General features: G+C 34.4%; 1 protein-coding gene across 3 annotated transcripts in view; it reads left to right on the top strand.

Moving 5' to 3' along the window:
* Positions 1-23,626, top strand: part of SWIP (strumpellin and WASH-interacting protein) — an 85,360-nt gene that overhangs the window by 43,362 nt on the left and 18,372 nt on the right. For all 3 annotated transcript variants that reach the window (XM_069837903.1, XM_069837905.1, XM_069837904.1), the window contains 4 exons: positions 3,070-3,303; positions 8,513-8,845; positions 10,336-10,455; positions 10,535-10,700. In XM_069837903.1, the coding sequence (XP_069694004.1) occupies positions 3,070-3,303; positions 8,513-8,845; positions 10,336-10,455; positions 10,535-10,700 (853 nt within the window). The remainder of the gene's footprint in view (positions 1-3,069; positions 3,304-8,512; positions 8,846-10,335; positions 10,456-10,534; positions 10,701-23,626) is intronic.

Here is a 23,626-nt window from a genome sequence, read left to right as displayed (position 1 = left end):
ACATAAATTATTCCATTTGCTCTGCTACATGTAGACTGCCAGTTCATGCATTTCATAACATCCTTCATTTGGGAGCTATCAATTCAAAGATAATTTAAAAGAATGTAACAAGAAAGATCAGCTGGTGGAATTTCATTCTCAGGCTTGCAGAAGAACTCCAGGCAGGGTACATAGAAACTAAGAACAAGTCAGTGAAATTGGAATTGACAATGACGATGACTACGATGAAGAAGTACTTACAAAAGGAGATAGAGACAACAGTGTCAGATAAAGAAATGTAGCTACAAAACATATTTGGTGCTGTAAATGCAAAAACCTTTATGGACGGAAAATATTACAAATATACCACAATGTACCTATTGTATCTAGGAATACTGAAACCACAGTCATAATTGAGAGGTTTAGTCAGGTAAGGGGATAAATCACAATTAAGATATTTACATCAGCTGGAATGCTCTGCCGTCTGTGATCATAAATACCAACTTGTACATAATGTGAATTATACTGTTGGAATAATATGTTGTCAATTTAACCTGAAGATGATATTTCTTCACATATTCCAGTGAAATAAAGAGAAATTCTGCATATCAGGATTTGTGGCTTGTCCTCTTCCCTAAGTGAACCACTCAATTTTTATGTTAAGTTTTATAATCGAAGTTGTAGTAAAATGAATAACAACATCTAAAAGATTTAAATGCTTGTGTTATATGTAATGATTATATGTCAATTAAGTTCTGTAATTTTAAAATGAATAATGACATCTGAAAGGTTAGTTTATTTGTCTTATATTTCATGATTGATAATGTAAATTAACAGGAACAATAAAAATTATGCTACCATATTTACTGGATTCATTATCAGCATTTTTTCCTGCAGCAGTTAGAATGTCCATCTTAGTGGTTCTAGGTCAGGAATGGCAATAGACGCACATATGAGCAAGTTGCACTTAGGAGTCAGTAGTAGTATGTCACTTGTTTGTATGTGCTCCACTGTTACCAAGCGCACCTGACGAGTGAAAGACTACTAAGCAAGGGTGTACATGGAAGGAGAGAAGTGCAAATCTTCGAACCCTTTTAACCCCGACTGGTGGTGGATGACATTCCTTTTTAGTAATGCAAAATGGGGAAATGCCCAATGTATAATATGCAAGAAGCACGTGATGTGCAGAAAACATGATTTAAAAGAACATTATGCAAATTTGCAGCATATGTACTGTTCATGTTTGGTAGTACATACGCTTGTGGAAAGATTTTCTCTACAATGAAGTGTATGACGCCAAGACTGAGAGCAAACATAATTGATACAAAATGAAAGCTATCAATAGGAGGAGTATTTGCAATTATAGCAGGATTTATTCAGTTACAGGTTTAAAATATCTTAATCCGGATATTGCGGAAATAAATTAAGAAACAAAGAAAACCCATTCATCCAGAAAATAATTTTCATGAATTGTTTTAATGAAACGAATATTAGTTTAGTACATTTCGACTAAAGCAGTGTGCAAATCATATTAAATATCTATTTACTGTGATAAAGTAACAGTTATTGGCCTTGTTATATTCTGTTGTTAAAAAAAACTAAGTTCTTGTAGGTTCTTAATTTCGATTGCCAGAAAGATTCAATTAATTTTCCTTAAGCAACATGCTTTAGGTACGTACTGTATATTTTTCGAAATAAAATATGTTGTTCTAAGAATAAATTCCCTGCACAGATACACACAGGTTTATTTCTACTACTATCATACTACAAATAAATCAAATAGGATACAATTTGTTTATTTATTGAGATTCTTTCAATAATAAAGTTATTTCTGAACATTGACAAGTATGGCGCACTACCACAATTGAGGGGTTTGGGGGAAAAACCAGGCAGTTCCAATTCAGTACTTTTCGAGATAATGAAGAAAAACTTACTGCCAAACAATAAGCATGTACAGAAAGAGGCAGGTCCAAAATGCATTATAACTGTGAATGTAATTCTTGGAACTACTTGGTTGTTCGACTAAACGATAGAGTGTATTTTTTTGTCCTCTGTGCATAAATAACTCAAAAATGAAAAAAAAATTGGAGCTACCTGGTTTTTCCCCCAAACCCCTCAGTTGTTCAACCCTTGCTCAGTACACTCATCCCTCCATCATCCTCGGCATGAGATACATAAACATTCCTTATGGATAGCACTCTTCACGAGGTCGCTCTTGTGTGCGAGAGTCTTTGCCACTCCTGTTCTAGGTATTGAATTTGATCCAGCAGTTCTACTGTTAAATAGATATTCTGTCCTTCATATGAATTTGAAAGATACTTAAATATTGTTTTTTTGTCCCACATTTACCTCACTTGACCCTATGTTACATTATTATTTATCAGCACAACTGTAATCATAAAGATTGCTTTCTGATGCGTGAATTGGTCGTACTTTGTAAATATATGCGTGAGGAAAAAGAGAGAGAGAGAGCACTTGTATATAAGAACTTGTATATAAATATAAGTGCACTGTGAGGGACTTAATAGTTGAGTGACTTGGAGTTTTTTCTAAGTCAAGGAATGCCACATTGCACATGCTCTGAACCGAAAGTTTTCGGTCATATTATGTTGCGAGATATTTGCTTCACTTTTCTGTTTAAATATTACATATCTATACTGAGATGGAATTAAAACTACAATCTCTTATGAATTGTGCTACAGATCTTGAAACATTTTGGCCTGCTCAACAATTATGTCCCTCACTGTACATGTTAACACGAAGCATGTTTTATTCTGATTTTTCCTTCTAGTGCCTGTCCTTTCTTCAAGTAAAAATTTCAATTGTAAGAAATCTGAGTTGTAAATACAACCAATTAAGTTTTTGTTTGGAATGAACTTGGAAACTTGCATATAAATAATAGTATGATTGGTTCAGCAGAAAGTTGAAGTGTGAAATATAAGAATATAAATAGATGATACCTGTAATATCGAAGAGTAAGATAAAGAATTTATACACATCAAATGATATTCTGAAAGTTTAAGTTGTTTCTGTGGAGACTTGAGTGGATGATATAAATCTTAAAAAGACAAACTGTTGTGATTGTTACAGGGAGTCGCGTATGCTAGTGAGATAAACCGTCTGCTCAAAACCATGACAAACCTGCATGTGACACTAGCAAAACCAATGACTAAAACTGCCGTATTGGCATTATGCAAACTCATTGAACTGCTGAAAGGAATTCAGCACATGTATCATCGGCATTATATTACCATTGCTGAATCCATAAACCATGTAGTTCAACACTTGGCGTTCCAGGCTCTAAGCATAATTGCTACAGCAAAGGTTTGTTTCTCTCTGTTTCATTATAATTTGTAGAAATTTATATATATATATATATATATATATATATATATATATATATATATATATAATTATGTTGAAGTACATATACGTAACATTGCACAGGTTATGTGATAAGACACTCAATACAAAATGCAAGAATTTACATTTTTTTGTTCGCAAGTGAAGTGGGTAGGCATTAGATACACACATTTTTTTTGTTTGCTAAATGTTTAATGAAAGTATAATTTCATTCATTTCATTGTCTGTTGAAGCATATTAAAGCAGTATTCACTTATGTCTACATAATGTGTATATTAAAGATTATGAAGTTCTTCATGTTATTTAGTAAAATGTGTTTTACAAGTTTTTATTAGCAATTGTTCCATAAATACAGTGGAAGCTCATTTTAACATGGTTGTTGGGGTAAATAATTTAATCCCACATTATAGCTTAAGGTGACCTGTAGAGTGAAAAATGGTGGGTGCAAGGACAGGAGGAAAATGGTTATGTAGCACTATATGTAAATTTAAGTTGTTATACATAGAAATTAAAACAAAATAATTACCAGTTTCACAGTTTACTTTTATGAAACAAGAAATAATGCCTTTACATTGCATGCACTTTTATTACTACATGTTGACCTGGTTGGTGAGTTGGTATAGCGCTGGCCTTCTATGCCCAAGGTTGCGGGTTTGATCCCGGGCCAGGTCGATGGCATTTAAGTGTGCTTAAATGCGACAGGCTCATGTCAGTAGATTTACTGGCATGTAAAAGAACTCCTGCGGGACAAAATTCTGGCACATCCGGCGACGCTGATATAACCTCTACAGTTGCGAGAATCGTTAAATAAAATATAACATAACATTTATTACTACATTCAGTTACAAACAACATCTTGTCGCATTAAAATATTTCCAACCTCTCCATTTACTTGCAACTTTTACAGTTCATTTCCCTTCTGCAGCTTCGAGTATTATTAGACACATCTTACACGTGTGCGTTATTTTCACATGCTTCTTGCAGACAAAAAATGGCATGATGAACAACTTATCTTGGTTGAGCTAATATTAGTGCAGCCATAGGTTACACAATGACCTCTCTTCTTCGTAATGGGTTTTGCATCTACTTCAGTGTGGTTCTGAAGAAATTTAACATAGGCAGGAAGTGAAGAAATTCAGCTATTTCCACGAGCTGAGGTTTCATAAGAGAAAATACCAAATTGTTCTGGAAAATTCTTCTCTTGCTTTTTGGTGTTCTTCATTTGCACAGATGAGGACTTGGGCATTGAAACCTATTACATCCATAACGTAAAAGAATACTATCAAGGGCTATCTCCTTATCACATGTGTGACTATACATACCACACATTTGATCGATTGTGTCAACTCCTCCCTTTTGTCACATTGGAGTCCAAGGTAATGTCTGGTTTATTAGTATGTTCATCTATTACAGTATGATTCATACGCAATCGATAATAGTAAAACTGCCTTGTTTCTTTTTGGAAGGTACAACACTAAAGTCTTATCCTCCTGGAATGCAAACAAGAATGTATCACCAACTTGATTTTTGTGGAGAAAAGTTTCTGATGGAATTTGTTGTTTGTTTTTCCTCTAGTGTCCATGCAAGATGCAGATCATGTACAAGTTGTCCATAGCAACATTTGTGTTGTAGCCCTCATTGTGTGTAACATGTCTTTTCAGAACATCACTGGGAGAATTGGAAACCTGGTATGGCTGTGAAGGTTGTTTTCCACAATATATTTCGATGTTTTAGAATTCTCTAAAAATAAAAATTAATGTTCCTTATTTAGCTGGCTTCTTCAGGTTATATTGAACGAGAATGTTCCAACACCAAAAAGCTTGCAATTTTTCGTCCACTGTTACAAATTCACTTAAACTGTAACTGTTCTTATAATTCACTATAAACTCATCCAGAATTGTGCGTATGCTCCATTATTTCTTGCCTAGTGATCTTGTTATCAATACGGATGCAACGTAAAAGAAATAGAAGTGTCTTGTAACTCATGACTGCTCCCGTGATCTGCATTTCCAAAGATCAGTCATATTGTTATCAGGTTCATCCTCGAACTGTGGATCCATGTCAAATAGACAGTCAAGTTTGTTTGTTAGATTTTTTGCCCTATATAGAAACAATGATATGAGATATCGAGGTCAACACCAGAATTATGTAAAAGTTGCATTAAATTGCAATATATTAAAATATGTTAAAGGAAGGAAATATTACTTACATGACCGTGTGCCATGTAATTTTTACACGAGAGCAACAGTGCTTCAATATTCTCCTCTTCTTTTGCAGACCAAATAACAACTTCTTGCTATGTTAGCTGAAGCAACAGTGAAGGAATAGCTACAAGTTTGCAACAATCAAATGCAAACAGAAGTGGTTAAACGACTTTTTGAGTACTTTCTACATAGGCATGCCACTTGTGGGTTAATAATTTTTACCACAGGCTTCAAAGTATTTTCAACTCTTAGAACAGAGTGACACAGTGCTCCTTGATCACAATGCATTGAAAATATACAAATGAATTAACTGATTCTCCAAGCAACTTTTCTTCTAGCTTTCTAACTACACATGGTCATTGAAGATACACCATCTGTAACTAACTCACTAATTTCGACGAAGATAATTTTTCTCCTTAAAACAAATTTATTTTGTTAAAAATTTCATCGACTTTTCTAGTATCTTGCATCATTATTAGTTCAAAGAGCTCTTTAGTTACTTTTAGCTTTTCGTCTACCCTGCAAATAACAATAGCTAGTTTTCGTTGATAGCAAGGGAAATGTACAAGACCTACGATGTCTTCCATATTAGTTGCTCTTTTATACCTGCAGCTATGCAGTTGATTTCAGTAGCAGTTGTGTTTGGCCATAGACTGATTTCTTTAAGTGCTACTACATTTTCAGGGCAAATACACTCTGCAGCTGTAACTAAGGACACTTTTATAAAAATTCATCAGTAAAAGGCTTCGAATTTTCTGTTGTAATTTTTTTATAAAATGTAATTTAACAACTTAGAATGTTTCAGAAAATACATTTTATTGCACGTTTAAATAGTTTTCAGTTTCTTAACTTTGTCCTCTCGAAATTTCCCTTGCAGTGAATCATACTTCTCCCCATGTACAGTTTGATACTGCTGCCATAAGTTGTACTAATACTTACTTACAAGAAGGCGCAACACATGTTTATTACTCTTTCATCACAATTACTGTAGGCCTATCTCCCACTTATTGTTAAATACTTTTGTTCGTCTCTGTGGATCGTCTTTCATTGAAAAGAGACATGTTTAAAGAGATAAACAGTGGATATTCCAAACAAAAATAGTACCAGTCAAACATAGTGCATGGTATTCCTGTGAAATACTGTGTGTTTTGAAGGTTGATCAGTGTTGCCAGAACTATTATTTTCAGAACTATGTATAATAGTTTCCCTTTAATCTTGGAATGTAGATTTTCAAGGTCAGTGTCAATGGGTTCAGTGTTTTCTAGGCTGAGAGGTCATGGTTTACTGGTGATGTTACGTCCAGTTGTTTCGTCTACAGCATTAAACATCTTCCTTGGTGAGGGCACAGTGGTCTTCTCAGTGTACCATGGATGACTGGTGCTTCAACTGGTTTTGTGTCATAATTTATAGGGGGGTTGGGTGTGGCTTACTTCACAATTTCATGCGCGGCTACACTGTGAAACCATTGAAATTCAGAAACACAACATTTTCAACCATAAAGAAGAGAGTCTAAAACTCAATAAGGTGTGGCATGTGAGAAACACACATAAAACCCATTCACCCCCAGCAGTCCAACATAATGGTTTGCAACCAAAACATTGGAGGCCCAGCACTGACCGCACAGACAATAGTAAGACACCCCCCCCCCATACAAATTATGACATAAAACTATTCGAAGCACCAGTCATCCTTGGCACAATGAGTAGATCATTATGCCCTCGAGTGACTCGCCACTGAAGATATCTACTGCTGCTGTAGACGAAACGTGGACGTAACATCACCAGTAAACTATGGCCTCTTAGCCCGGAAAGCACTCAGGCTAATTTCCCTTTATTGATAATAGTAGCTTAACTTTATACTACGTTTATTGTGATTTAGAATATATTTGAAAAAGAATTTTGTAATTCATTTTATTATCGTTATGTGGGACATAAAAATAATAGGTGCTGTGTTGCATGCTGTTCTAACAATAATAGTTACTGTAAAATATTGTTGATGGGTCAGTTACCCTCACTTATCACCCCCATTAAAGTAAGATCTGTTATGTGTCAGCAGCCTGCTAGTGAGGTGAACAATACTGCATGCAACACAGACTCAGGTACACTCAAAATGGCTCAACTCAGTCAGCTAAGGTGCGTGCCTGTCAATCCAGAGTTGTGCTCGGGTGCAGGTTCGATTCCTGCTTGGGCTGATTACCTGGTTGGGTTTTTTCCGGGGTTTTCCCCAACTAAGGCGAATGTCAGGTAATCTATGGCGAATCCTCGGCCTCATCTCGCCAAATACCATTTCGCTATCACCAATTCCATTGATGCTAAATAACCTAGTAGTTGATATAGCGTCATCAAATAACGCAGTATACTCAAAATCTTCTATATCTCATTTTTTTAATCAAGAAACAAATGCCTGTGGGACAGAAAGCTGGGACACATGTTCTCTTATTTTCTTATGTTGTTTCACCAAAAATGTCCCCAAACGAGAAGACATGTGCGTAAAAATTTGTCTACCCTCAAAATAAAAAAAATGTTCAGATTAGTGCTGCTATCTCTTGGCTGCAAGGGATACTATTTATGAGTGGTCTAATATCAGGAAGCATCATGAAGGTTAAATATATTAAAACTCGTTTTTTTTTTTTTTTTTTTTTTTTTTTTGGTGTAGAGTAATGGGGGTTAAACTATTTTTGTGCACATGTCTTTAATCTATTACATTGATGTGACAACCTCTTCTTGTGAGAAAACCATGATTTAGTTTTGTGAAAAGAAAAATAGAATGACATTTTTATTTATGAGCATAATTTTTCTTCAAAAGTTCCTTCAAATTAATATTATGACACACAATCATTTGTGATGCAGCTTCTTTTGTATTCTTAAAGTTTATTGCAGTGTAATGAATGTGAATGTAGTGGAGTCTGAACTATAGTAGGGTGACATTAAAAAAAATAACTTTTGCCTGCTCTTGATTTTATGTAGAAAGGAGTTATACAGGACAAGAGATACAGTGAAAAGCATCTCGACATTTTGTCGTCACTAGTTCTGGCTGAGAAAGCTTTGCATGGACCAGGAACTAAGGAGAGGAGACTTGTTGCTCGCCTAGCACTCTCTACTGCTAATCAGATGAGAACATTCCGTGAAGATGATCTATCAAGTTTGCTTGTGCTTCTTCGTAAATTGGACATGATATGTGACATACAAGAGAATCTTGCATCAGCCTGCAACTGTTCTTTCTTCTATTGGCACAGAGTTATTCTGCCAATATACTTCTCAAATCTGTACGAAAATAAAACAGATTTACATCGTTTAGTGGTAAGAAAATACTTCATTCTTTGATATTAATATATGTTTTGGATATCATAACGCCTTGCATGACAACCCAGCATGAAACCCGAGTACAAACATATTTTAGAATTCCGATTTTGCTATTATTACACTGGAATTTCGCTCTTGAATTATAATTGTAGGTAATGTACTAGTATTTATTTAGAAAGACACTCTTTCATATTTCCCAATAACGGGATTGCCTCATTGGACAAAGAGTAATTCATAAACAGTACGAAAACAAAATTGAAATTAGAGAAGAGAATACGAAAGATCACAAAAGAGAGACATAGAGAATGGCAGTCCATTGCGGTAACATTGTACCACTTCCTAATTTCGGTTCAGGTAAATGATGTTCCATCTGGTTATAATGTTTCTGTACAAGAAATAGAGAGATACAATACTGTAAAAAAATTGTAAATGATGAAAGATGAGTCACTTGAAATGAAGATAGGAAATAACACAATGTTACCCTGAATGGTGGAAAGTTAATCCAGTTCACTGCATCCTCCCGAATTATCTCAAATATTTTGTAGTGAAGTTCGATATAGTATTATCCCTTTTGTCCTTCAAAGTAATCCACTTAGATTTGCTTCATAGTCGTCTGATATCATTATTGTATGAAGTACTGTTATCCCCATCATTTGTAACAGTTCAACTAAGTACTCATGATCAGTCTCATTTTAAAAAAGTGCTACAAGTAGTTCGTAGGATACTGAAGATGATGCAGAACAGGCCTTCTGTCTAAGGTACATAACCTATTTTACATTTTAACACTTTTAACATGTCGACTAAACAATTTTAAGTTTTTAAAAACGAAGATGAAGTTGGTGTGCATTGATTATAGTAAATATACTCTCACCCACTGAATTAGTAAATATGCAAATAGAACTGTCAGAAGTTTTGTTAACAGTCAAAATGTCAATATCAAGACTGGATGATGAACTTATTATGAAATAACTTTCTTGACATTTTCGAATGTAATATCCTGCTCCTGATGAATCATCAAGGTTTCGTGATCCATCCATATTAATGTGAAGATATTTTTTGTTTATAAGATGACTGAATTCTGCTTCTTTTGAATAATTTTAGTATGTCAGTTTCTACTCATATATTAAGTTTTGATGTGATTGACAAGCTCTCTCTAACAAAATATTTATTTTTGTAACTAATATCTATGTTTGCTTTGTAATAAAGCAAGATTTCATCTACTAAAAATGAAGAAGGAAATGCGGCAAATTGTCAAAGATAATTTTTCGAATTTTGAATATTTTGCATATTTTGAATATCATGGTCATATTTAATGTGACATTATAGAATAATATTTCCAAGATGAGCTTTGAAAATTTATCTGCTTATCATATATTTACCGTCAGAATTTTAAGTTGAGTACCAGGTACCGAAACGTCAATTTTATTCTGCTATTTTCTTCTTGTATGCTTGAAATATGTTGGTTAAATGTATTATCATATTTTCAGTATATGTTCTGTGCCCTGCGAGACTGTGTCCTGGCCATGGAGCGGACCAAGCACAACTCTTCTCCTCAGATCTTGAAAGACTCTTTTGATAAGGAAATTTGCGGATATCTGAGTGATCAGGTAAGTAATATCTTTTGGTGCAACCTGTCAACTCTGTAATTAGAATGTAATGACACACACTAGACTTTTGTGATTCTAGATACTTCAACCTCTGTGCCATGATATTGAGACCAACTTGAGACTTCATGTGCACTCACATCTTCAATTGGATGATAGAAATCCATTCCGTGTAGGAGTCATGGACTTCACCCCTTTGCTGAGGTTGAAACCATTGCGGTTCCTGGATAGATATATTGACATAAGAGGTATCTGCACCAGAATTATGAGTGGACGCATTGATATGCCACCATGTGGTATCAGGTTTTTATGATTTTCGTTTTATTATCGATACTTTGCATTGTCGCTAGGTATTGGCAGTGCATTGAGATTATCAACCCACAAGGTTTTTCTTTTGGTCTTTTTCCTTTTCCGTTCTTTCCTTGTGTTTGAATTTTGTATAAATGATTACCCCTATTTCGAGACAGGAATTGAAGGGTTCAGAACCATAGTGGACTAAGTGCCACTTACTAAAACCGTAGAAAACAAGGGTTAAAATGAAGTTATTACCATAATTCAACGGAAACATATAGCAAGTAATATAAAGTATACACATTAAAACTAAATGATATGTCAATCTTCATTCAATTATGGTATTCACTTAACTTTAACCCTTGCTTTCTCCGTTTTTAATAAATGGCACTTGGCCCACCATGGCTCTGAATTCTTCAATTCTTACATTGTCAGTTTTTGTTTTCACACAAAATGGTGCGAAAATATATAGAAATATATAGTTATATATGTTACAGTTAATTGATATATTGATCTGCATTGCATACTTAATATACAGGATTATCAAACATGATGTCCAGGTTTCCATATTGAAAAAATGGAAAGAAATTTTTTTCTTTATCTGTAAAATTTTGGTACCTTAGGGAGTGTCAGTGTGAAGATGATTGATACCTATGCTGCCTTGATGATGATGCTCAGTTTCCCTTCAAGTACAGTGAGTTATCTTATGTATGATGGTTACTATCATGGCCGGCTTTAAGTTGATTGAGTCGATTTATCCAAATCGGGCCCCATGCCTAAGGGGACTCCACACTAGGATAATCTACTTCAATCATATCAAATACACATAATAAAATATTATTGCAATGTACACCTAACGCCATAATATTGTGATTTTACGAACAGAAACAATTTAAAATTTTGGTACATACATAAATTGTAGGGAGAAAGGAACTGGCCACCCTACCCCATTATCTCCTGACCTAGTTGCCTCATGAGTGATGCCTTATTTGTGTTACTTATGAGGTTCAAACTTTTCTTCTGACAGTTGCCTAAGGAACATAAATTTTGTCACCAGGAAGTAGGATCCGTATGACTATTTCACCGCTAGCTTGATCATCCTTACACACCTTATCCCAAGAGTAGTCAACACCAACTAGGTGGCTTTAATTTAGCTCGTGGAGAGATGAAGTTGTTCATGTAGCGTATATAGCAATGTTAAATCTTTGCACAGTCAATAAAACGTACGATTTTCTGGCTATTTGGACTATCTAAAGATAGGCCTAATTTTTTTTTCCCCCATTTCATTTATTATATTCCATAGATCTTACATTAGCAATGAAGCTTCAAGATGTGGAACAAGTCAAAATTTCACAAGATTACAATTGCAATTACAATTTTTACAAATTTTTTTTTACAATTTTTACAATATTTTACAATTTTACAATTTTGCAATTTTCTACAATTTTTTACAATATTTTGGCGAGATGTAGTAAGATGAGGTGAGGCCCGAGGATTCGCCAAAAGATTACCTGGCATTTGCCTTATGGTTGGGGAAAGCCTCGGAAAAAACCCAACCAGGTAAACAGACCAAAGGGGGTGAAATGAGGTAAGGCCAAGGACTCACCACAGACCATCCCGCATCAGACCCACAGCTGGGGAAAACCCCGAACCCAATCAATGAGACCAAATAGGTGATCCAACCCAAGCCCGAGTGCAGCTCTGGATCAGCAGACCAGTGAGTCTGCCAACTGAGCTACATCAATGGCTCTACTACAAATATACAGTACATAGCCAATCAGATTATTAAATTTACATATGTAAACGATTATACATCAGTTGAGCTATAAAATATAATACATAGCAAGTAAAGTTAATTCAATTTAAAGGCATAAACCAGGGAGCGTCAAGTGACTACACTCTCGTGTGTACGTACAAACCCTCAAGCCCTGACGTATGGCTGAGGGCAAGGGTAGCTGCTTCCACAGTGGCGGAACTAAGAACTTGTATGTGAACTAAATTTGTGATAAGAATATAAATTAATTTCAACTTTTAACTGAAGGACACTTTCACTGTTCAAAACATTACTCTACATAATTTGGTACAGTTAACTCTATATACGAAATAAATTTTTGCATGTTTGCACAATAATGAAACAAAACAAAATATACACTTTTATACAGATCAATATACTACGAAATAAAACTGTTCACCGTTTGTCTTCTTCTCATTGCTATACAATTCAATTAACAAAATAAAACAACAGTACAAACGTTATTATTCAAATACAATTCTCTAATAATAGTACTTTTTCTTATACATCAGAGATCCGCGGCGATTTTTGCAGTTTTTTTTTTAGTAAGCAACTTTTCAATTCGCGGAGGTTTTGTTTTAGTACCAGCCAATCGCAAACATGCTTTCAAGTGTTCATCACTTAATTGGCTTCTGTGACGTGACTTTGTAAACTTCATTAAAGAAAACAGTGTTTCGCATACGTAGGTTGTCCCGAACATGCACAAGATTGTGCAGTTTAGGAAACCTTTCTCGTGGAAAACAAGTATAGAAATGTTTAATACTTTTTCTGTTTTGATACTTATCCTTTAGCTCAATATCACTTTGTAAATCAAGTATTTCTAATTGTGGTCCAGCAGGAATATCCAGGACACTCTCTGAAAAAGGTGTTGAAAATATCTTAAATTGTTGTTCAAGTTCTCTCGTATCCTGAAATCTACGTTCGAAGCCTTGGCACAATTGTTGCATTATTCTTATACCCTTATATTCTTTCAAGACCTCTATCAAGTTTCCCATGTACATCCATAAATAAGGCAATTTCATTTCTAAGTGCGAGAAAACGCTCCAGAACTTTTCCTCGACTTAACCACCTTAGCTCGGTATGGTAGAATAAATCCCCATACTCACTGTTAATATCATCAAGTACTGCCCTGAACTCCATGTGATTAAGTCCTTTAGACTTTATGAAATTAATTGTTCGCACAACAACAACCATTACATTGCTAAGATTCATGTTTTTAGCACATCAATTTTCCTGGTGCAAAATGCAGTGCACCGGTGCCCCCAAGCGACGTCGATAGGTTCCACCACTGATAGACTGCAGTGTACAACTGTACTGCCCGCAGTGGAAGCCATAAGCAGGCCTGTATGCCCTCTCGCGATCTTGACTCGACCAGGCGGAGCCTGGCATAAACAATTCAATTAGTTGAGATATACAGAAATTGATACTACATATCATGCAAATTACTTCAAATTACAAGCATAAACAATTCATCAATAGATCTAGACAGATTACTATTCAATTTAAAGCATATATAATTCATCAGCCAGACTATACAAACATATACAATACAAAGTAAACAGATTAATTCAATTTACAAGCATACTTTCGTTAAGCTATACAGATTTGTACAATTCATATCAAGTAGATTAATTCAATTTATAATCATAAACAGTTCATCAGTTGAGCTGTACAGACTACTATTCAATTTACAGCATATACAGTTCATCAGTAGAGCTATACAGACTACTATTCATTTTAAAAGCATATGCAGTTCATCAGCGAAACTATACAAACATATACAATACATAGTAAACAAATTAATTGAATTTACAAATATATTTTCGTTAAGCTATACAAAATTGTACAATTTATATCAAGTAGATTAATTCAATTTATAAGCTTAAACAATTCAATTCAATCAACATATTTTGTTTGTTTACTTGTATGCTTACTTTGCATGAAATAACATACACTTTCCCAGTGCATATCTTGATTAATTCCTTTGTATAATAAATACATAAGCCTGTAATGAACAATTTTTCCGGTGTAGATTCTGCAGACCTTGTCTGAGAACATGGAGCCCCAAATAATTTTTCGAATTGGGGCCCGCAACTCCTAGGGACGGCCCTGCTTGCTATTGTGTTTACGATGCCCTCTTTTAGGTGATGCATATCTGCAGTGAAAAAAATTATAATGTGAATGGTTCTAACACACAATTACGCACCAGACACTTTTGGAGTATTAAAAATGCACTCGTAAATTTAATTTGGTTACTGTGATCTGCCTATTCAATATTTAAACAGTTAATGAAACTATTAATTTGGAAAGTATCCACCAAAGTAGCTCAGATGGTTGACATGTTTGTCTACTGAGCTGATTACTGAGGTTATCCCCAACTGCAAGACAAATGTTATGTATTCCCATGGCTAATCCTCGCCCTCATCTCACGAAATACTGTCTTGCTATCACCAATTCTATCAGTCCTAAATAATCTAATAATTTATATAACATTGTTATAACTGACTAAAAAACGTGGAATGTAGCTTCATCCATAAAAATTAAATGCTTTAAGTAGTCTTCATCATTGCCAATTTCTTGTAGCATGTATTTCAGAAATTCAGAACATGTGTTATTAATTATTATAAGTGTTCATCTGTTTCATGTGTGATTTAAAGAAAAGAGCGTTAGAAGATCTGAAGGCTTGAAAATTTAAAATTTTTCCCAGACATTGTGCAACACATTGGTAATAGTTTTGACATGTTCCATAAATTTTACGAAAATATCCTCCATGTTTATTCTCTATAAAACTAATACCAGTGGAAATTCATCACTTCAGTACCACAACAATAATGGTGTGAGAAGATTTTCTTTTTCTTTTATAACCAGGTAACACAAATTGTTAGCATTTGAGATGAATTGGTGTGGAGTTAATGCAGTTATAACAAGCATTTTACATGATGTAGAAAATAATGCTACTTGCTTCGGTCTTTCTTTTTGAAATTAGATTTTTCTTATCATAAACTGAGATGTTGAAATTGCAGACAGACTGTGAAGATGGTGAAAAAAGTTGAAATGTATCTGTGTTCTGTAGTTGATAATGGGGATGTTTTAATAAATAAGAATTTAAAATAATCAATTAACTATGGATGCTGCAGGCGTAGGAATTGGCACTCTAAAAATAATTTCATCCATCAATCTCAACATGTATCAGACTCTGAATAAAGAACACAAGATGACTAAATTCTCTTCTGACCAAATCGAGAACTTTTCTCGTGAGCTATTGTGCAGAACAATCTATGAATGTTATCAAAATGGTATATAACCTAAGAGAACTTGACTTAAGCCATGGAGGAAAAGACTGAGTTATGTTTCTATTCTTTTGCGATAAACTGTTTATGTTTAAGTTTAATTATTTTTTCATATTTACATGTACTTTCTTATTTTTGTATTTTAATTGTTTGGTACACTCTTTTAACACTTGTATAATCACTGATTAACAATAACTTCTTTACTGTGTTAATATAAAAATACCTGGCTGACTAGATTTGAGGTGGTATCCCTCATTGTCTGAACCCTAGTGAGGTCTAGCGCTAGACCTCATCAGAGAAGACAAGGGATGGCAGAACCAATGTGTCGGATTTGAATTGATTTAACTTCTTGATTAAAATAAAGATTACGATTAATTAATCACTTAATCCATTTACTTTGTATTGATACAGATTTTAAACATCCTTTTTGCGGTATTAAAAAGTGTAAATAAGGTGATATGTAGGATAGAAGTCATTATTTGACCAAATAAGCATTCTGCAAATTAATTGAGAGTTTTGCGAATTTAAGCATACGTACCTTTTAAAAATGACAAATCATGTAAGTGTTTTATTCATTGTAATATTGATTTTTATCACTTTGCATGTGTCTGTTTATCTATCTGATCTGCTCTGCTTTGTTCTACTCTGTTTCATTTCTGTATACTACAGTCTGTGTTAATGTATTTACATTATCAATAGGGATTCATTTCATGTTAAATCAAGATTTTTGACATCATTTTCAACCCAACTACTTTCAATTTCAATGAAATTTGATGAACATGTTACTTTATGTATTTATGTAAGAAATGAATATGTACAAAGTGAAAGTTTTCGAGTTATTGCTTGGAAAAGAAAAACAAATTAAACCTTACATATGCATTTAACAAATGTCCTTATAATTTACAAACCATTGAACATATAAAACTGGTTTTGCATATAAAACCAGGATTCTTCAGTGTATAAATACAACACAATACAGTGTGCGCATGAAAAATAAATAAAAATTTCACTTAAGATTTAAAAAAAAAAAAGGTAGAGTTTTAAAATAAAAAAAATAATTCTGTATACGATATAAATGTAAAACACCATGTAAGTTTTATGGTGGAACTCTCAATATTTTTGGGGTTATTACATTATACTTCTGTCAAACAGGAAGATTCTAAAACCCTCAAAGTATTGGACAGCAAGACTGCTAATGACTTCAGTGTTAAATGTAGCACATTAGACAGCAACATATTATACATTAAAAATACAAGGTTTTTTTTTTTTTACATGATAAGTTTCTTCTTTATTCTCTCTCATTCTGCAGATTGGAGATTGTAAGCTTTTCCTGTAGTTGTTTGCAAATTAACTTGCAACAGTTCTAACTGCCTAGGTAATATACCTGATGTCAGGACTTGTGGGGTAAGCACAAGATAGTGATGATCTGCTGGAGTGTGGAAATATAATCTTCAATTGATCTGATTCTTCTACTTTTGTGTGTAACACACAAACAGTTCACCAATTACCTTTGTCACTATACTAAAAGCCAGATTATGAACTGACTAAACCGGAAGCATCGTTCTGTTGCTCTCTTTCTGAGCTCTGTTGCCACATAGTGGCGCGAGATTCAAAGCGTGTTCAGCGTTTGTCACCGATATGTTTAAAGTAACTACTGTATATAGTTCTCGATAACACTATCAACAATATTAGTAATTAAAATTACTGTTTTTAAGAAAGCACGAGCTAATGACGCTGGTACGAAATACGACTCGTAATGCACGTGGTACTGCAAATGAACTGGCTACACTGTCTCCGTGATTCTGTTGCCAGATTTTCGTTAGCAGACGACATTTTCACGCGAGGTCCAATGAAAAGCTCCGTTCTTGTTCTCCCCTCCAGCCCCCACACTCAATGTGTCATCACTGCACAGGCTACCCCTCTAACCCGCACTTTCCTCTCGCCCTCCCAACTACGTCCTGTTTAGTCGGTTCATAACCTGACTTTTAGTATAGAGGCCACAAATTCATATATGCTATCAAAATCAAACTCATCATTAACCCTAGCAATACCAAGAGGGGGATATTTTGTGACCACTATAAAAATGTTTAATTTTGAGCATTTTTTAAATATTTGTAATCGGCAAATGTACTACTATAAAATATAAAAATTTAAATATCATTGTATATTTTCGAACAATTTACTTCAACAAAACAGTCTGAAAATATTACGTATTACTATTTTCACACCCATTGTTACATATTGAACAAACCACTGTTTCTTTGTTATAGGCTACTTATACCAAACTTACAATCTGCAAATAGTGTGTACTATACGTATACATAAAGCAAAAACGTTTAAATGTTGTCGTACATTTTTTAGCAAGTACTTGAATGCAACAGTCCAGAAAATATCATAGAACTGGAAAATATTATGCATCACTTTCTTCACATTAGTTCTTACACAGTGAACAGAACACAGTTTTCTTGCTTTGTTTACCACACTTACAATCAGCGAATAGTATGTACTATTATGAAAGAAAAAAATTGAAATGTCATTGTATATGTTCCAACAAATACTTTAGTGTAACAGTCACCAAATAAATTGTAAAATGCTACACATCACTTTCTTCACACCCGTCCTCACATATTGAACAGACCACAGTTTTCTTGCTATGTTTACCACATGTGTACCTTTTACAAACACTGCAAATGATTGTTGTCTTGCTCACTTTGTTGTACTTTTCTATTTTTGATCGGCAGTCTCTAGTACACAAATGGCATCGACCCTTACCATCATGAACTTCTTTTGCTCCACTTGTCTGCTTGATTTTCCTTTTCAGAATTCCTTCCATTGCCGAAATCACACACTTCTGCAGTCCTGTAACATTTCTTGCCCGTTCTTCAATATACAGAGTTATGAACTTCAATCCCAATTCTTGTAGATAAAGTTGCCGCTGATTTGGTTTCTTCTTATTCCAGTCTGGAAAGTTCAGTATAAATATGGTGTAGCCATTTAGAGCTGCTATATCAAGAAGTGTGTAGAAAATAGACACTGACCATCTTCTGGTAGCTCTTTTTGTTGAATATTTGCGTACCATTTGATCCACTGTGTCGACACCGCCTTTAGTGTCATTGTAGTAAAGATTTATTACTATTTTCTTCTTTGGATCAGGTGGTGCACCAATTGCATCATCATAATGTTGAGTGGATAACATAAGAAGGTTCCGCTTAGGTTTTTTCACTGAACACAAATTTACTGGAATATAATTCTCTTCCAGAAACTTCTTTGAGCTCTTGAGGAATGTGTTTCCTATTTGCCTGCAATGTTCCAACAAAAGTTAAGCTTGTGATTGTTCCATAGATCCTCAGCCAAGTCAACAGATGTGAAGTACCTGTCTGTGGTTACATTGCGCTTGGAGTTATTTATAGGATGAACCAAACGTTTTATGAATTTGTTTGTTGCGCTGCATTCTTATTCTTCCCTGCATATGGTTCCATACTGATAACATATCTTGACTTTGAATCTGTAAGCATATGTATAAGTATGCCATACTTCCCAGGTTTTTCCTTCATGAAAACTTTGAAGGGACATCTTCCACGGAATAATGAAAGCATTTCATCTACAACAGTGTGCATTCCAGCAGAATAACATTTTGGTAAAACTGAGTTCATTTTGTTGAATACTTCACGCATTGCGGCAAATTTATCAAACTCCCTGCGTTCATTTCATGTGGTTTTGTCATCAAATCTTATTATTTTAGTTAGCTGCTGGAATCTAGTTCGGCTCATAGTAGCAGCATAAACAAATCTTCCAGAAATATTGGACCGAAGATCTGTAACTGCTGTCTTGCTATCACTTTCTTTGCCCATAAAGATAAGAAGCCCTATATAAGCAAGGAATTCAAGTCTACTTGTTCCTGGTACTTTCTGCCTAATCGCTTCTTCATTAGAATACTTTATAATGCTGTCTACAATTTCTGGAGTAAAGAACTTTTCAAACGACTCTATTATTGTGGCCACTTTACCTTCACTTCGTAGTCATTCGCGTTCTTTCACAATATTCTGTGCATCTCATCTTGATATTCGAGGTGGTTTGGAAACGTAAACTCTTCCAGTACTAGTAACATATTTATCACTGATTTCAATTTCACATAAGTTGTCAGGGTCATCTTCAGAACTGGATTCCACTTCATCCCCGTCCACTTCGTCACGGATGATACACTGGTCTTCAGGTTCACTCACTACTTCACCACCATCATCATCATCATCATCATCATCATCATTTTCAATTTCAGTTTCGGAATCTGTAGATTCTTCCAATAACTCTTCTGTGGTCTTTCGACTCATTGTTAGTAGACTGAACAACAAATGTAATTGTCGGAAACAAAGCAGGATACATAAATATCACACCACTTCATCAGACCAATCAGGTGTAACAAAAATAGAAAGACCAAATATGCCCATTGTAGGGACAGTAGGAGTGTAACAAAAAAAAAGAATAAATATGTCCATTGTTGGTGCATTACATGTGTAGTAACACAAAAGCACAAAAATTATATTGGCCATGAGTCCTGCATCATTCTTGAAATAGTTGAAATAACGTGAAACCTTGTATTATGGGTTACACCATTTACTAAGAGGGGGATATTTTTTGTCCACCTTGACATATATTCGTGTTTTGGTAAAAATATCAGTGAAAACTACTAAATAATAACACAGTAAGATAGAAAGATTCATAACTGACAATAAATAGTGGTTTCGTATTTTCAATATATCAGTTAGATATTGAAAATATAAATTTTGGATAATGTGGACACAAGGTATTGCTAGGGTTAAGGACAATATTTGTTTTCCTTAAACTGTTCAGCATTTGAATAAATTTTACTTCTTAATCTGTTTGCGTTGATGGAAGTGAAAGCATGAAGCCTTTGATTTTCTGATATTGCACGTGATTTTCTAAATATTCCTTGCAGAAATTTCTGTTCTTCATTGTTTTGGGAGGTATTAGAATATTCAGAGTTACATGATTTTACATTTTGTAGACATCAGGTATACAGCTGAAGGGGAGTCATAAATTGGTCACTATATGGTATTTGTAGACTAGCTCGTGCTGTTAAACATTCCATTGTTCCAGCGAGACCATCACATGGCCTTTTCCGGCGTACACTTCAAAATATTTTTGATGGCAGCTGAGGTTCATGAAATCCTTTTTATTTTTATATTGTGCTACACAACCATCTGAGAAATAGTAGGCTATATGTTTAACTTTTAATTGTAATTTTCTGATCATGTATACCAGCCCTGCCCTCTGGAGGCATCCAGCTCCCAGGGCATACAGCAAGAGATGGGATAGTACATGGTGCGTCATTCTATTGCTGCCTCTTGAGTCTGAGACTCGTGATGTGGCGGATGTACAAACTGCATCATGTATAGAGCATCGGGAGTTTAGAAAATATCATTGGGTATATAGGCGTCTTCATAGCGGACATGCCTCCTCATTTTAATATAACTAAAATAAGTTATTTACGTATTCTCTAATGTATATAAAACAACAAAAATAAATTTGAGTACTGTAACTAAGCATTGCTTCAAATATAAACTCTTTATATTGTTTATAGATGGATTTAGGCCTATATGTTACTGTATTTGTATTTCCAGTAATCGAATAAATGGAATACAAAGATGGGGGGATGTCCGCTAAGAAAACACCTGTATATCCAATGGTATTTTCTAAACTCTGATCGCTCTAATAATGTAGATTCGAACAATGCAGATTGGAGAGGAGACGCACAGGTTTCCTTACCCAGGAGATAGATTGGAAAGAAAAATATTTCTTTCTTCAAATAGATGCTGATCGAGATGCCTGATATGTGGTACTTTCATGGGCAATATAATGTGGAGTGCCATTATAAAAATAAACATGCTAATACTTATGATTTGTTCGTAAAAGAGGGTCGTACAAAAATGACTGAGGACCTTTTTCTTTTAATTGGTTTATTTTACGATGCTTTATCAACTGCTGTGATTATCTAGCATTTGAGTAAGGTGAAGGTGATAAGGCTAGTGAAATGAGTCCAGAGTCCAGTGCCGAAAGTTGCCTCGCATTTGCACTTAATGGGTTGAAAGAAAACCCCGGAAAAAACCTCATCCAGGTAACTTTTCCAACCAGGATTTGAACCAGGGTCCACTCGTTTCGCAGTCAGACATTCTCACTGTTATGCCACAGAATCTTGAGAAAGACTGTGCAAACGAGGCAAGTTTAATTTTGAATAATAATAATAATAATAATATTACTGATATTATTTCATTATTATTAATAGTTGCAATGATAATAATATTTAGCAAGTCTAACAACTGATGTTAGCTATTAGAGATGCCAGCGTATTGCAGCCTTGTCTTGCTTTTATTGTTTACTTGCCAGTGATTTTCAATCTCTTTTGTAAGACTATTCCTATGGCCAGATATTTCACGTCTCGTAGCACAGTGACACACATAGTGTAATATCGTGGAATTTTTTGTAGTCAAGAGAAATCGTCTTTTTATGTTAAGTATACTATAATCTCTGAATTAAATTAATCTTATTATTTTGTTTATTTTGGTACATGCAAGGATACATATTATTCTAATATAACATTTTTTTTTATTTTCATTTCATTTATTATATTCCATAGATCTTACATTAGCACTGAAGCTTGAAGATGTGAAACAAGTCAAAAATGAATAAACCTATTAGATAAATAGAGTAATTCTTGCACATACACTTAAACTGACAACTGTTATTTGGGAAGCATTTATTTGAAAATATTAATAAAAGCTGCTCCACTAGTAAAACACGAGTTGTGCTTGAGTCTGCCATTGCACTCAACTTCGAGCACCCGTCCACTTGCTTTCTGCACCCATGCCTCGAATGCCAGGTCAGGACAGCTCCCTTGGCCAGGCCTGATGAATGTCTAATGAAGGTGCACAGCTGCAGTGTCATGATTCAGACAGTATGATATGACTACATGGGTAACATGATTTAAAGCGGCATATGGACTTCTGAAATAGATGATGAAGGGATGATTTGTAGTTGTGCATTATCCTAGTGGTATGTCTGAACCTCATTTTCTAGAATAAAGGAATAATTTTCTGTAAAATCATACTACACAATATGTTAATTTGTATGAAGAGTCAACTGGAGTTCATTTCCGAAACTAGGCTGTTGAACAGCTATAAAAGAGTGACATAGTAATGTCTTTAGTTTAAAAAAACATGTCCTGAAATCCTGCTTAATCATGACTTTCAGGTGCCTCAGCTTCACTAACATTTAAATTATATTTTTATATATTTATATATAACTGATACAGTGTTAAAAATTGTGTAATCAAGATGTTGAAATTATAATTTAATATTCTTGTTTGAACTACATCCATTAGCTTTCTTTACCTTCTTGGGATGTTTTCTTTGCCAGCCAACCTGCACACTATCATTTATTCAACAGATCAATAGCAATACCGGAAGCAATTGCATTCTCAGTTTCATTTGACATGATCTCCTATGATGTCTGTGAAACACTGATTCCTCCTACTTTGTTGTTGCTACTGGATTGTCTTCTGATTTTATAACACTTGATTCGGCATTTATAACAAACTTCTCCTTTGATATTAGTCCTTCTATTAAATCTGCCAACCGTTGATAAATAAGTCTTTGATTTTTAGAAACCTGTGAATGTTTCGTTTAATTAAACGTGTTATAGCAGAAATTTCTCATTGTTCATAACTACATTTAATTTAATAATAATGAATTAACGAATGTAATCTGAACTTGGTTTTCTGGTTTTT

Source organism: Periplaneta americana, chromosome 10 (assembly GCF_040183065.1).
Source record: "Periplaneta americana isolate PAMFEO1 chromosome 10, P.americana_PAMFEO1_priV1, whole genome shotgun sequence".
Classification (NCBI taxonomy): domain Eukaryota; kingdom Metazoa; phylum Arthropoda; class Insecta; order Blattodea; family Blattidae; genus Periplaneta; species Periplaneta americana.
This window is presented reverse-complemented; position numbering and strand designations above follow the sequence as displayed.